We start from the raw sequence: 15,291 nt of genomic DNA on the forward strand, positions 1-15,291 counted from the left end.
CTTATGGTATTTTGGCCGGAAAAAAACCGCAGCATGCTGTGGTATTTTCTCCGGTCAAATACCGTAAAAGGGATGGAACTTTCCATTTCCATTGGTCTTCATCCAGAATGCATTTGGGAAAAACTGAGCGTTTTTTTTCCAGTATTGAGACTCTTTATTGGATTTCAATACCGGAAAAGAATAATGCTAGTGTGAAAGTAGCCTTATGGAGGTCGCAAGATTGAGGATGCAAAGAAAAAAAATCAGTTTTTTTTTCTCCCAAAGTTTTTATATTTTTTAAGTATTAAAACACATGAAAAACTATATTAGGGTACTTTCACACTAGCGTTGTTCTTTTCCGGTATTGAGTTCCGTCCTAGGGGCTCAATAGCGGAAAAGAACTGACCAGTTTTATCCTAATGCATTCTGAATGGAGAGCTTTCCGTTCAGGATGCATCAGTTCAGTCCCTCTTACGTTTCTTGGCCGGAGAAAATACCGCAGCATGCTGCAGTTTTCTGTCCAGCCAAAAATACTGATAACTTGCCGGAATTATTTTCCATTGGAATGCATTAATGTCGGATCCCGCCCCAAGTATTCCAGAAAAGTGGACCTTTAAAAATGTGAAAAAGATAAATACTGGATTCAGTTTTCCAGATAACAACCAGAAAGATGCATCCGGTATTGCAATGCATTTGTCAGACAGATCCGCATACAGAGCCGTATGACAAATGCATCCGTTTGCATCCAGACTGCTGGATCTGTCAGGCAGTTCCGGCGACGAAACTGCCTGCCGGAATCCTCTGCCGCGTGTGAAAGTAGCCTAAGTGTGGTATTTCTGTAATCATACTGACCTGTAGAGTGAAGGTAACAGGTCATTTTTTACCACACAGGGAACGTCTTAAAAAACGAAAACACATAAAACTATTGTGGAATTGCTTTTTTTCCCAATTCCCCCCCATTGGGATTTTTTCCAGCTTCCCACATCATAGGCAATATTAAACGGTGCCATTACAAAGTACCACGTGTCCTGCACAGACGAGCCCTATATGGCTATGTGAATGCATGCCTCCCAAGTCCCTTGCATCCGTTGGCCCCATGCACACGGCCGTGTTTCACAGCCGTGTGCGGGCCGTGGAACCGCGGCCTGGATCCCTCCTGAGAGCAGGAGCACACGGCGTCACTGGTTGCTATGACGCCGTGCGCTCCCTGCTGCCGCTGCAATACAGTAATACACTGGTGTGATCTATACCAGTGTATTACTGTACTGTGCCGGCAGCAGGGAGCGCACGGCGTCATAGCAACCAGTGACGCCGTGCGCTCCTGCTCTCAGGAGGGATCCAGGCCGCGGTTCCACGGCCCGCACACGGCTGTGAAACACGGCAGTGTGCATGGGGCCTTACTAAACTATCTGTATGGTTTCTACCTGTATATTAGACCAGAACTTCATTATTTGATGCTGGTTTACACATTAATATATCTATAATCCGATGATTATTTGCTAATATTTAAATGGATATAGAAGTGCAAGAAATAAAATTGTCCCGAGGCTCCACATGCTGTAAAAAATAAAGGTACTTATCCTCACCTGACCGATCCCCAGCTGCTGCTTTGGGCGGAGTTAGAGGCGTGGCCTAGTATGAAAGAAACTGCAGCGATGCGCGCCGCACATATTGTCCCCCTGTACGATTTTCAAACGTTGGGAGGTATGTGAATGGAAAAATAAAAAAGTTATGGCTTTGGGAATGCAGAAAGTAAAAAACGTGGTAAGGTCCTGAAGGGGTTAAAGCATTTGCTGGGCATTGCTCAAATTTCCAATGGCCCTGGACAAGCCCTAATAACGACAGCTCTATACACACCGCAGCCAGCTCACAAGCATATAATCACACAGCGCCCCCGTGAGGACAGTTCGTGGATAGGCGCAGTCCTGAACTAGAGGAAGGCTCGGCCGTGACGTCATTACGCGTCAGCTGTATGAGCGCAGTCAACGTGCCGGAAGTGGAGGAGAAGGCGGCGCGCACTCCTTTCCTCTCTCCGGCCAATGCTCCACGTTCTCCAATAGGAAGAAAGGGGCGGGGTTACCGGCTTCCTGTCCAATCAGAGCTCACCACGACCAGCGCTCAACTTGCTGGGAACTAGTTGAAGTGGAGCAGGACAGTTCCCTGTCACAGTGTATAGGAGGCAGCCAGTGAGGGCTCCAGCAGCATGGTGGCCCCCAGCGCCTGTGCCCACAAGCTCCTGTCCTTCTTCCCCTTCCTGCTCGTCCTGTTTGATCTGCAGTATGAAGGTAAGAGGAGAGGCCATGGCTGTGTGCTGTAATCTCTGGCTAGCACTCTTATCATGTACTGTAGTAATTAGTATGTCTCTCCTGTGCAGGCATATGCTGCCCCCAGAATGGCTACATGTAGGATACTGTATACTAATCCTGTGCAGGCACATGCTGCCCCCAGAATGGCTACATGTAGGATACTGTATACTAATCCTGTGCAGGCACATGCTGCCCCCAGAATGGCTACATGTAGGATACTGTATACTAATCCTGTGCAGGCACATACTGCCCCCAGAATGGCTACATGTAGGATACTGTATACTAATCCTGTGCAGGCACATACTGCCCCCAGAATGGCTACATGTAGGATACTGTATACTAATCCTGTGCAGGCACATGCTGCCACCAGAATGGCTACATGTAGGATACTGTATACTAATCCTGTGCAGGCACATGCTGCCCCCAGAATGGCTACATGTAGGATACTGTATACTAATCCTGTGCAGGCACATGCGGCCCCCAGAATGGCTACATGTAGGATACTGTATACTAATCCTGTGCAGGCATATGCTGCCCCCAGAATGGCTACATGTACGATACTGAATACTAATCCTGTGCAGGCACATACTGCCCCCAGAATGGCTACATGTAGGATACTGTATACTAATCCTGTGCAGGCACATGCTGCCACCAGAATGGCTACATGTAGGATACTGTATACTAAGCCTGTGCAGGCACATGCTGCCCCCAGAATGGCTACATGTAGGATACTGTATACTAATCCTGTGCAGGCACATACTGCCCCCAGAATGGCTACATGTAGGATACTGTATACTAATCCTGTGCAGGCACATACTGCCCCCAGAATGGCTACATGTACGATACTGAATACTAATCCTGTGCAGGCACATGCTGCCCCCAGAATGGCTACATGTAGGATACTGTATACTAATCCTGTGCAGGCACATGCTGCCACCAGAATGGCTACATGTAGGATACTGTATACTAAGCCTGTGCAGGCACATGCTGCCCCCAGAATGGCTACATGTAGGATACTGTATACTAATCCTGTGCAGGCACATACTGCCCCCAGAATGGCTACATGTAGGATACTGTATACTAATCCTGTGCAGGCACATGCTGCCACCAGAATGGCTACATGTAGGATACTGTATACTAATCCTGTGCAGGCACATGCTGCCCCCAGAATGGCTACATGTAGGATACTGTATACTAATCCTGTGCAGGCACATGCGGCCCCCAGAATGGCTACATGTAGGATACTGTATACTAATCCTGTGCAGGCACATGCTGCCCCCAGAATGGCTACATGTAGGATACTGTATACTAATCCTGTGCAGGCACATGCTGCCCCCAGAATGGCTACATGTAGGATACTGTATACTAATCCTGTGCAGGCACATGCTGCCCCCAGAATGGCTACATGTAGGATACTGTATACTAATCCTGTGCAGGCACATACTGCCCACAGAATGGCTACATGTAGGATACTGTATCCTAATCCTGTGCAGGCACATACTGCCCCCAGAATGGCTACATGTAGATACTGTATACTAATCCTGTGCAGGCACATACTGCCACCAGAATGGCTACATGTAGGATACTGAATACTAATCCTGTGCAGGCACATACTGCCACCAGAATGGCTACATGTAGGATACTGTATACTAATCCTGTGCAGGCACATGCTGCCCCCAGAATGGCTACATGTAGGATACTGTATACTAATCCTGTGCAGGCACATACTGCCCCCAGAATGGCTACATGTAGGATACTGTATACTAATCCTGTGCAGGCACATACTGCCCCCAGAATGGCTACATGTAGGATACTGTATACTAATCCTGTGCAGGCACATACTGCCCCCAGAATGGCTACATGTAGGATACTGTATACTAATCCTGTGCAGGCACATACTGCCCCCAGAATGGCTACATGTAGGATACTGTATACTAATCCTGTGCAGGCACATACTGCCCACAGAATGGCTACATGTAGGATACTGTATACTAATCCTGTGCAGGCACATACTGCCCCCAGAATGGCTACATGTAGGATACTGGTCCAGTAGCGCAGACATCCCAGCCCTCCAAGCTGGCAGATACACCTGTAACTGCTTAGGTGAAGGTTTTCAGATTGACGTATGGTGTAGACTAGAGGTCACCAGGAATGTTGGGAGAGGTCAGCTCTGAAGGCAGCAGGTGTGGACAATAATACAGGGTAGATGACACGAGTACAGGTATAGCTTGTGCTGATTCATATGAAAACCATAAGGAGTCCTGTCGTTCTAATGTGCCCGGTCGAAAATGCTGTGTTGTTCTTCGGGTTCCTGAACTTAGATTTCAAGGGCCACAGCTGTTCCTGTGCTCCCAGATGTCCGTGGTGTAGAAAAGGCGTCTGTTCAAGGCGGCAGGGGCCGGTTTCTTCATACTTTGAGAAAGGCCCGTATTTTGAGGACCACAGCGTTGTGAGGCCAAGCTCACCCGTCAGTTATTTGGTCAGGTATATCCATTAGTTAGTGGAGCCAAAACCAGGTGCGGGTCAGAAACACAGAACAGGAGCAAATCACTGTACCTGATCTCCGAGTAGCTTCACTATGGGTTTTGGCTCACAATAACTGATGTGTGAACTCAGCCTTTGGTCTCATGCACGTGGTCCGCAAAAAATACGGTTGACGTCCGTGTGCATTCCGTATTTTGTGGAGCAGAACAGTCCTATCCTTGTCCGTAATAGGACATGTTCTATTTGTTTGCGGAACAGAAATACTGACATACGGAAAATTAATGCAAACTGAGTATACTTCAGTTTTTTTGCAGACCCTTTGAAATGAATGGTTCCGTATACGTTCCCCCCCCAAAAAAACGGAATGGACATGGAAAGAAAATACATTTGTGTGCATGAGCCCTTACTGTCATGGCTTGCATATCTAATATATAAAGCAGAGTGTATGTGTACGTCTGCTAAAGGAATCCGCACTGTCGCATTTACAATCACAAAATTTGGCACACAGGTACATCAGGTGTCTGGGAAGGTTTTAGACCGGGTCTCGGCTCTCTAGGACGTACGGTTCCTGAGATATTCCCAAAAAAGGCATTAGTCACTAGAAGCTTGGTCACATGACCCTTATCAGCCAATAGAAGCTCGCAGGCCGTTTGCCTCCACATACAGTTTTACTCCAGGTTTCCAGAACAACCCAGTCATTTATCTTCACTGCTGTAGGAGAGCTTTAAAGGAAATCTGTCACCAAGATAATCGCTATTGAAGTAAAGCCATGGCATAATAGCACTAAGGCTACTTTCACACAAGCGGCACTGACCTCCGGCAGGCTGTTCCGTCGGGTGAACAGCCTGCCGGATCCGTCCTGCCACTAGTGACCATGTGCCCCCGGACTGCCGCTCAGTCCCTATTGACTATAATAGAGGCAGGGGCGGAGTTCCGGTGAGGCACGGTGAGAGGCTGCCGGAATAAAACTAAGACATGTCCGACATTTATTCCGGCAGCCTCTCGCCGTGCGCAGCCTTGCCTCGCCGGAACTCCGCCCCCCCCGCCCCCATTATAGTCAATAGGGACGGAGCGGCAGTCCAGGGGCACATAGTCACTAGCGGCAGGACGGATCCGACAGGTTGTTCACCCGACGGAACAGCCTGCCGGAGGTCCGTGCCGCTAGTGTGAAAGTAGACTTAGTACCTTATTTCCAGATGTGCCTTTGTTCCAGCAATAGATGTTTTATCCTCTGAAAATCCAGTTTGTTATGCAGAGGGGCGTCACTCTTGCAGGATGTGTCCACCCTCAAAAGACTTAAAACCCTGCCCCCAGGTCCAGCTAAGCCACACCCTTATCTGGTTAGGCTACGCCCCTCCAAATTCTGAGCCGACGGGATTAAAAAAATGAAGGCAAAAATCCAATTCTGTAAATTGCAGGGGTGGGAGGGAGGGTGACTTTTTCTCCCTGCAGCTTACACTCAGACCAGCACAGTGCTGCTGTCTTAGAGTGAGCTGTTCAAAAGTACACGCCCCTGATCCGGTAAAGGCCACTGTTAAGGGGGCGGGCCCCTGTGGAGGTCACTGTGAAGGGGCCAGTATGCTGTTAAAGTCACTGTTAAAGGGGAAGGCTGCTGTAAAGGTCAAAGTTAAGGGGGTGGGCTGCTGGGGAGGTCCAATTTTAAGGGGGGGGTGGGGTCAATGTTAAGGGGTGGGGGGCTGTGGAGGTCACTGTTAAGGGGGCGGGGTGCTGTAGATGTCACTGTTATAGTGTTGATATCTTTTAACGACACACACAAACATTAAATGTAATTGAAGGACCCGGCTTTGCTCGGGTATATTTCATCTGCTAGTAAATACTAAGTCTGGGAAGCAGCCGGCTTTCTCTTCTATGCACTGGTGGTGTTACGCTCTTTACACACAGGGGTTTTGTCACGTTTTATTGGAATCGTTGTTTGGGCACTAGTGTTTTCTTCATGACACTTTTTTTCCTATAGGTGATGTAAAACGCTAAGAGCAAAAATGCCACCTCATACACCAGGACCCCCCAAAAAAAAACTTCAGCTAACAACTGGAGCAAGTGTGTGTTTTTTTTTTTTTACCACAAAAAGCTCACAAAAAAACAGCAGGTAAAAAAGGCTAAAAATGTCACCAACAACCCAAGTGTGAAAGCACCCTGATAGTGTTCACATGGTGCAGTTCTTCCATCTGGGAAGCCTCCTATGAATTTGAAGTGGCGTAGGAGGCAGGACTGCGTGTGGATTGAGCCCCAAATCCATGTCTAGTCACCTGCAGCGGAAACCACGGCAAGAAATGATACATTCACTTTTTATTTCTGTGAGACAGATTTCAAATCTGCATGCAGAAAAATCACATGGCAGCAGTCATCATAAAGAAACTGTGGGTGGTGGAATACGCACCAAAATCCATTGTGTGAACATACCCTTAGGGCTCATGCACACGGCCATAGCTGTTTTTGTGCTCCGCAAAACACGGATAGCCGCAGCGTGCGTTCCACATTTTGCAGTATGGAAGATCCGGCCCTTAAAGGGGTATTCCCATCTTCATATTTTATACTTGCCTTCCTTGAGCGCGACGTTCACTTCCTGGATTCTTCTCTCGGCCGGGCCGCGCTTGCGCAGAAGACTGAGGATTTTCTCCTGGCAGGGGCGCAATGTCCTGAATGCGCACGCTGCCGCGCATGCGCCATGGTGACTTATTTCTGGCCAGTATAGTACAGAGCCGGCGTGCGCGTTCGCGGCTCTGTACTATACTGGCCAGGAAGAAGTCATCATGGCGCATGCGCGGCGGCGTGCTCGTTCAGGACATTGCCCGGCCGGGAGAAAATCTTCAGTCTTCTGCGCAAGCGCGGCCCGGCGGGATTTGACAGGAGAGGTGGCATATCGCGCTCTTTTTTTAAATTATGGTGCTTTTTTTTTGTGTCCCTTTTTGCAAACAGCAGCACGCTCTGATTATTGGTGTTTTTTCAAACACGTCAAACTTGAAGAAAAAAAAGCTATAAAATATACCATGAAAAGGCGAGCATTTTATGGCTGGCTTTTTAAGAACAAAAAGTAAGGCAGAAAAAAAATTAACTATTTTTTGCCCTAGGTTTTTGAGGAGGAAAATAATAAAAAAAAATATTTTGAACCAAAAGGTGTACTTTTGGTGGGTTTTGAACTAATGGTGATCTGTGGATGACACTGTTTATATGGGGGGGGGGGGGGGTGGTGGTGATCTGTGGATGACACTGTTTATATGGGGGGGGGGGGAATCTGTGGATGACACTGTTTATATGGGGGGGAAATCTGTGGATGACACTGTTTATGGGGGGGGGGGGATCTGTGGATGACACTGTTTATGGGGGGGGGATCTGTGGATGACACTGTTTATGGGGGGGGATCTGTGGATGACACTGTTTATGGGGGGGGATCTGTGGATGACACTGTTTATGGGGGGGGATCTGTGGATGACACTGTTTATGGGGGGGATCTGTGGATGACACTGTTTATGGGGGGGAATCTGTGGATGACACTGTTTATGGGGGGGAGGGAATCTGTGGATGACACTGTTTATGGAGGGGGGGAATCTGTGGATGACACTGTTTATGGAGGGGGGGAATCTGTGGATGACATTGTTTATGGAGGGGGGGAATCTGTGGATGACACTGTTTATGGGGGGGAATCTGTGGATGACACTGTTTATGGAGGGGGGGAATCTGTGGATGACACTGTTTATGGGGGGGAATCTGTGGATGACACTGTTTATGGGGGGAATCTGTGGATGACACTGTTTATGGGGGGGAATCTGTGGATGACACTGTTTATGGGGGGGAATCTGTGGATGACACTGTTTATGGGGGGGAATCTGTGGATGACACTGTTTATGGGGGGGAATCTGTGGATGACACTGTTTATGGGGGGGAATCTGTGGATGACACTGTTTATGGGGGGGGAATCTGTGGATGACACTGTTTATGGGGGGGGAATCTGTGGATGACACTGTTTATGGGGGGGGGGAATCTGTGGATGACACTGTTTATGGGGGGGGGAATCTGTGGATGACACTGTTTATGGGGGGGGGGAATCTGTGGATGACACTGTTTATGGGGGGGGGGAAATCTGTGGATGACACTGTTTATGGGGGGGGGATCCCTGGATGACACTGTTTATGGGGGGGGGATCCCTGGATGACACTGTTTATGGGGGGGGGGATCCCTGGATGACACTGTTTATGGGGGGATCCGTGGATGACACTGTTTATGGGGGGGGGATCCGTGGATGACACTGTTTATGGCGGGGGGGATCCGTGGATGACACTGTTTATGGTGGGGGGGGGGGATTGATCTGTGGATGACACATATATAGCATCTTATCTCCCCCCCACCCCCCCCAGAACAGTGTCCCTGTGTAAATAGTGACCCCCAATACAGGGGGTGGAGGCTGGAAACTAGTGTTGGAATCGCGGCGGGGCCCGGTGCAGTCATTGTACTCTATTACACCGGGCCCCACTCACAGCAGTATTCATAAATAAAGTGTAGGCATGGGAGCTTTGTTAAAGTATTGCAATCCACTGTAGTACTCACTATGAAACTCCCATAGCAAACAGGCAGGCAGGCTGGCCGGCAGCGTAACGTCACTCACTTCGTCACGCTCCTGCTCCGCCTGCTTAATTAATAAAGTGGGAGGAGCATGTGAGTGACCGGCCAGCCTGCCTGCTACAGTAGTTTCATAATGAGTACTACAGTGGATTGCAATACTTTAACAAAGCTTCCGTGCCTACACTTTACATATGAATACTTCTGTGTGCAGGGCCCGGTGTCATAGACTGCACGGGGCCCCGCTGCGATTCAAACACCAGTTGCTGGCCTCCAGCCCCTCCTCCCTCCCCACTGATACATCGCAGGCTGCGCTGTGCAGAATCGCTGCCGGCGATGTATCAGTGTTAGCAAAGTAAATATGGCAGCATTCGGACATTTTTCCCCCAATTTTTGGGGGAAAAATGCAACTTATGGAGTGAAAAATACGGTATATAATCCGAAACACATAGGTTGTCGTTCTTGTGGTTTAAAAGAAAAAAAAAATAATCAAAAGCATGTCCCCCCTCCCCCCTGCGATTAACAAGGTTCTTTGGCGCGGTAATTCCCTGGGCAGTTATTTCAAGTGGAACACATTTAATAACGTGTATAAACCATATGGCATTTACCACCTCGCAGGACTCCGGGGGGTGAATGTGGTTTTTGGACGTACCATTGTTCAATTGTAAATGGGAATATGATATAAAATATTTGGGACAAGTGAATGCACTGTGTTATGGCTGGAGTAGGGCCAGAGGGGCTGGGCATGACAGAATTTCACAATTTCTTTGAACCCATGTCATCCACCACATCATGTAGTAGGCATGCAAGGTGGCACTAGTTTTCCTTCTTCCTGGAGGAGAGCTAATTAGCATACTTCTTATCCCAGCAGGCATTGCCTGGCCTAATTCCCTACAACTTTATTACTCCAGATTGCAGTAGACCCAGAATATTTCCTTTATTGTTTAAGGGCTCATGCACACGAGTGTTTGTGCCTCGTGCCTGTGTTGCAGACTGCAAATAGTGGTACGCGGTGCTTGGGCACCAGCAGTGTGCACACTGGGTGCAGACCCATTGATTTGAATGGGTCTGCGATCTGCAAGAAAAGGTCCAGACCGCAAAAAGATGACAGGTGCCGTGCTGACAGACGTGGGCAGTGAGGTTCTTAGCTGTGGTTTGTATTGCTGCCACCAGCATTTCCCTCCTGGCTCAGAGTTGCTTGTGTGTATTTAGGTTGTGTGCGGGCGTGTCTCTCCTCCCTTTGTGAGGCAGCCTGTGCACGCCCTCTATCTTCCACTGCCTATAGCTGGTCTGCAGGAGGTATTGGAAGGCGCCTGAGCAAATTGGGTTCCTAGCTTGTCTAGTTTCCTGTTTGAGCTATGGTGTTCTGCTGTTTCTTGTCATTCTGTGTACTGGACTTTGGATTACGTTTTACAGACTTTGCCTGACTGTGATCTACATTTATGGACTTTGCATGACTGCCACCTGCCCTGACTTCTGCCTTTTGTACCCTGACTACTCTTCCATCTGATCAGCCTCTGGCCTCCCAGCATCCACTGGGTGTATTGTCACCCAGAGGTCAGTCCAGTGGGTTCACACTCTGGTCACGAGTTCCTCGTGTTCCAATTCTACTCTGAGGAGCACCTGGTAGACCGCTCGGGAACGTCTGTCCTCACCATCAGAGGTATCGTGTGAAGGACGAGGGGTGTGCTCAGACTTCGCCCTCAGAGGGAGTTGATCACGTGGGACAGTAGCTTCTCACCCCCTGGTCATAGCACATTGCGGATAGCACACCATGTGCTGTCTGCATCCATAAATCCATTCCATGGCACCTGCAAAAATATAGAACCTGTCCTATTGTCCACATTACAGAAAAGGATAGGACTGTTCTATTATGGACCGGGCGTTTTGTTCCGCAAAATGGGGTATCCATGTTTTGCGCATCTGCAATTTGCGGACTGCAAAAAACATCTGTTGTATGGTTGAACTCTTAGCGATCTGTTGTTTCATTCTGGAGAAAAAGTACTTTTAATCCATATGCAAATGAGCCGCTCTGTGCACCCTTGCTCCTCCTACCTCCTCTGGCAGCCCCTCCCTCTTCTTCTTGACTGTCAGTCAGGAATCCTTGAAATGTACCGCAGCTTCTGCAATACGGTGTTCACTCTGTGCTAGCTTTGTAGCGTGATCCGTCAGCTCTAACGACACAAACCTCCGTTAATTTCCCTGTAATATGTGTTAGGCGGTAATTATTTTAGGCTTTAAAGTCTAGTTGCTCATGTGTGGCACTAATAATAACAATCAGCTCCTTGCTGCCATTGTAAATGGTTGTGATTTAGAGGAGGTTTTTTTGTAGTGCTTATGTTGCAGCCCACAGGTACTGAAAGTGTATAAAGTTAATGAGCGCGCTTCTGGTTTGTGTGTGTAGACTCCTCCAGTAATTACGCTCATTCTGAAGTGATTGCATGTTTATTGCTTCCAGGGTGGTTAGATTACCTCCGCACTGGTACCACTCTGGGTAAGCCTAAGTAGGTATTAGGTTTCATTAATTAGAGAAAGCATGCCTTGTATAGTTCACATGCTATTCAGGCTGGGGAGAAGTGACCAAATCTTTAACTTTCTGAATTTAGCGCCCACTGCTGTTTATTCTTCTTCTGGTCCACCTTCTTCTCCCATCAGTGGTGGACTAACGCCTTACCTGCTCCCTTCCCCCTCCCCCTCCCCTCAATGTATTATTGATTTCACAGTAAAGTGGCTGAAAAATCATATTTGAGGTGGGAAGGAACGTGTACAGTTGTGGCCAAAAAATTTCAGACTGACACAGATTTTGGTTTTCACAAAGTTTTGGCTGCTTCAGTTTTTATGGTGACAATGTGCATTACATTTGTATTAAGAATAGTGATCAGATAACTTACAATTAGGTGAAAAGTCATTCCTTGCAGTGAAAATTAATTACAAAACCCCCATTTCCACCGCATTTGGTCTCTGCCACAAAATAAGGCTACTTTCACACTAGCGTTCGGGTTTCCGCTCGTGAGCTCCGTTTGAAGGATCCGCCCGAACGCTAGTGTGAAAGTAGCCTAACCTGCGAACATTATTTGAGTGATCTTCTTGTTAGCTCAGGAGACAGTGTTAATGAGGACAAGGCCGATGATATGACTGTCCTGCTGCTTGTAGTAGAAGAGCAGACTGGTTGCTTTAAAAGGGGATGGTTGGTGGGTGGTTCTTGAAATCATTGTCTTCTTCTGCTAACCCACGTTACCTCCTAGGAAACACTTGCAGTCGTCATTGCTTTGCATCACAAGGGCTTCACAAGCAGGAATATTGCAGTTTTTAAGATTGCACCTAAAGTAACCATTTATCAGATCATCAAGAAGGAGAAAGGTGTGAAGAAGGCTGCAGGACTTCCAAGAAAGTCCTGCAAGTATCAAGACAGTGTCCTAAAGCGGATTCAGTCACAAGATCGGGTCACCGCCAGTGAAAAGCTTGCTTATAGTTGGCAGCAGGCGTGCTCATCTGCACGCATAGTGAGGCGCAAGCTTATTGAGGATAGCCTGGTGTCAAGAAGGGCAGGAAAGAATCCACTTCTCTGCAAGAAAAAACATCAAGGACAGAGTGACATTCTACAGGAATTACAGGGATTGCGCTGCAGTGTATATAGTTATTGTGGGAATATTTTTGATATTGCCCAACCCTAGGCCGCAGAGGACTTCAGACTGTTTGGGACATCTTGAAAATTTTTGTCTGGAAAAGAAGTGGTGAGCTAGTTTCAGGATAATTACTACTGTCACATGCAGACATGGATAGTGCAGCCCTAAAATGCCTGAGCCCCCTATCAGTATCTACTTGCACGATCACCTTAGGCAGTGACCCACGGCTTGACAACAGTCCCTTTAGTGCAACATATGAAGGGCAACACACAAACCAGGATGAACAAACGCTGAGAGACTATGTTTACAGAAAAAGGTCAAAAGCCAGTCGGTCAATACAGTACAAGTATGCAAAAGGCAAGCAGGAAACCCAAAATACGCTGCACATATCTATAGAACGGAGCCCACAAAGTGAAGGAGGGTGCAGGCATGTCCGCCCTCGATTCATTCTTATGGGAGCAAGCCAAAACCAGGAGATCAAATACGATACCAAAATGCTAGAAGCCAAAACCAGCATTTCAAAGCCAGGGGAGTCTTCAAATAATGTAGGAACCAGTAGGGTGATCCACCAGCACTTGTACAAGAGCTGGTGCCAGTCCTTTATGCTGAGGAAAAGGCAGCTCACGCCAATGTGCCTTCATGCCGAGTGGAGCTGCCACCCTCGCGCCCTGACGTTCGGCCGGTAGCCATGGAACACTTTCTCATTGGCCTGGAGCTCTGACGTCATTGAGGGCAGGGCCGCATTTCTGGTTCCCCCAGCAACCGGACTCTGCTACCATACGGAGGCAGCAGCAGCCAGGGGGACCATGACAGCTGCTATGTCCTGTATCCTAAGACCATTCATGTGTGGGGTCGGTTCTAATCCAAGGAAGTGGGCTCACACACAAGTTTGCCTAAAAGACTGCCATGAATAAACAATGGAATCAAAACATCTTCCAAGAGCAACTTCTCCCAATGATCCAAGGACAATTTAGTGGTGAACAGTGCTGTTTCCAGCATGATGGAGCACCATGTCACAAGGCAAAAGTGAATAAACCATGGAAATTGTGGGTTCATGGCCATGAAACTACCTAGGTCTCAGTCCCATTGAGAAGCTGTGGTCAATACTCAAAAAGAGGGTGGGATGCCATTGTGAAATGCACAAGTCTTTTGAAGAAAAAAAGGGGATCCACTGTTAATATGGAGTCTTTTTCCTATTTGCCCAAAAAAAAAACCTTCTGAAATACTTATAATTGCGTTTAGCATACCATAGAAACTTGTGACCAAAAGATACAAAAACACTGAAGCAGCAAACTTTGTGAAAACCTAAATTTGTCATTTTCAAAACTTTTGGCCACAACTAGGGCTAGGCATTAATGGAAAAAATAGTCTACATAATGATGGCCATGAGATACTAGTACAGTATAAGTAGTAGGAGGGTCAGTATTAAGTCCGTTTTTTGAGGGGCCAACCAGCACATCACTAGGGCTATCATGCCCATTCCTATCTGATTCCCCTAAAGAACTTATTTCTTTGAGATAGGGGAAAAGCGTCTGGAAGGGAAGATAACAATAGATGACTTGATGGGATGCTAGTGTACAAAAGGGACAGTTAACTTGAGGGTCCGCCACCGATAAGTGGGGCCGCCCCTTTTGGGGTGATTACTCTGCTTTTAGGCACGGAATGCCAGGAATGTATAGGGCAAGAATCCCATATCGAAGGTTATTTGCAGCCGTAAAAGTTATGTAGTTGGACATCATCCAGAATTAGAAGACATCTCTGTCTGTGTTTTGAGGCAGCCTATTCCAATTGATGACGTCGCACACAACCTCATATCACATCTGGAAAATACTTGGCTCTACTACTCTGTATGGTTGCCTTTTTTATTTATTTTTAAAAAAATTCTGACCACTTTCTTTTTTTTTTTTTTTTTTTGGTGTACTGTATATAGGGAGTGCAAATATACATTACAGGGAGGACTGGAGGAGGGTATATAATTTATAGAAGGAGGAATAGGGGAGGGGATTGCATACCTTCCTCCATCCATATACCGTACATTATATAAATTGCATACCCTCTTTCAGTCCTCCATCCATATACATTAGATACCCTCCTCCCTCTGTATACATTAGATATCCTCCTCCAGTCCTCCCTCCGCATACATTAGATATCCTCCTCCAATCCTCCCTCCGCATACATTAGATATCCTCCTCCAGTCCTCCCTCCGCATACATTAGATATCCTCCTTCAGTCCTCCCTCCGCATACATTAGATATCCTCCTCCAGTCCTCCCTCCGCATACATTAGATATCCTCCTCCAGTCCTCCCTCCGCATACATTAG

General features: G+C 47.5%; 1 protein-coding gene across 1 annotated transcript in view; it reads left to right on the plus strand.

The window, feature by feature from the left end:
* Positions 1 to 2,097: 2,097 nt before the first annotated feature.
* Positions 2,098 to 15,291, plus strand: part of LOC122931165 (dnaJ homolog subfamily C member 3-like) — a 61,515-nt gene continuing 48,321 nt past the window's right edge. Inside the window, exon 1 of the mRNA XM_044285170.1 lies at positions 2,098 to 2,264. Within this exon, the coding sequence (XP_044141105.1) occupies positions 2,183 to 2,264 (82 nt within the window). The 5' untranslated portion in view covers positions 2,098 to 2,182. The remainder of the gene's footprint in view (positions 2,265 to 15,291) is intronic.

The sequence above is a fragment of the Bufo gargarizans genome, chromosome 3 (assembly GCF_014858855.1).
Source record: "Bufo gargarizans isolate SCDJY-AF-19 chromosome 3, ASM1485885v1, whole genome shotgun sequence".
Lineage (NCBI taxonomy): Eukaryota > Metazoa > Chordata > Amphibia > Anura > Bufonidae > Bufo > Bufo gargarizans.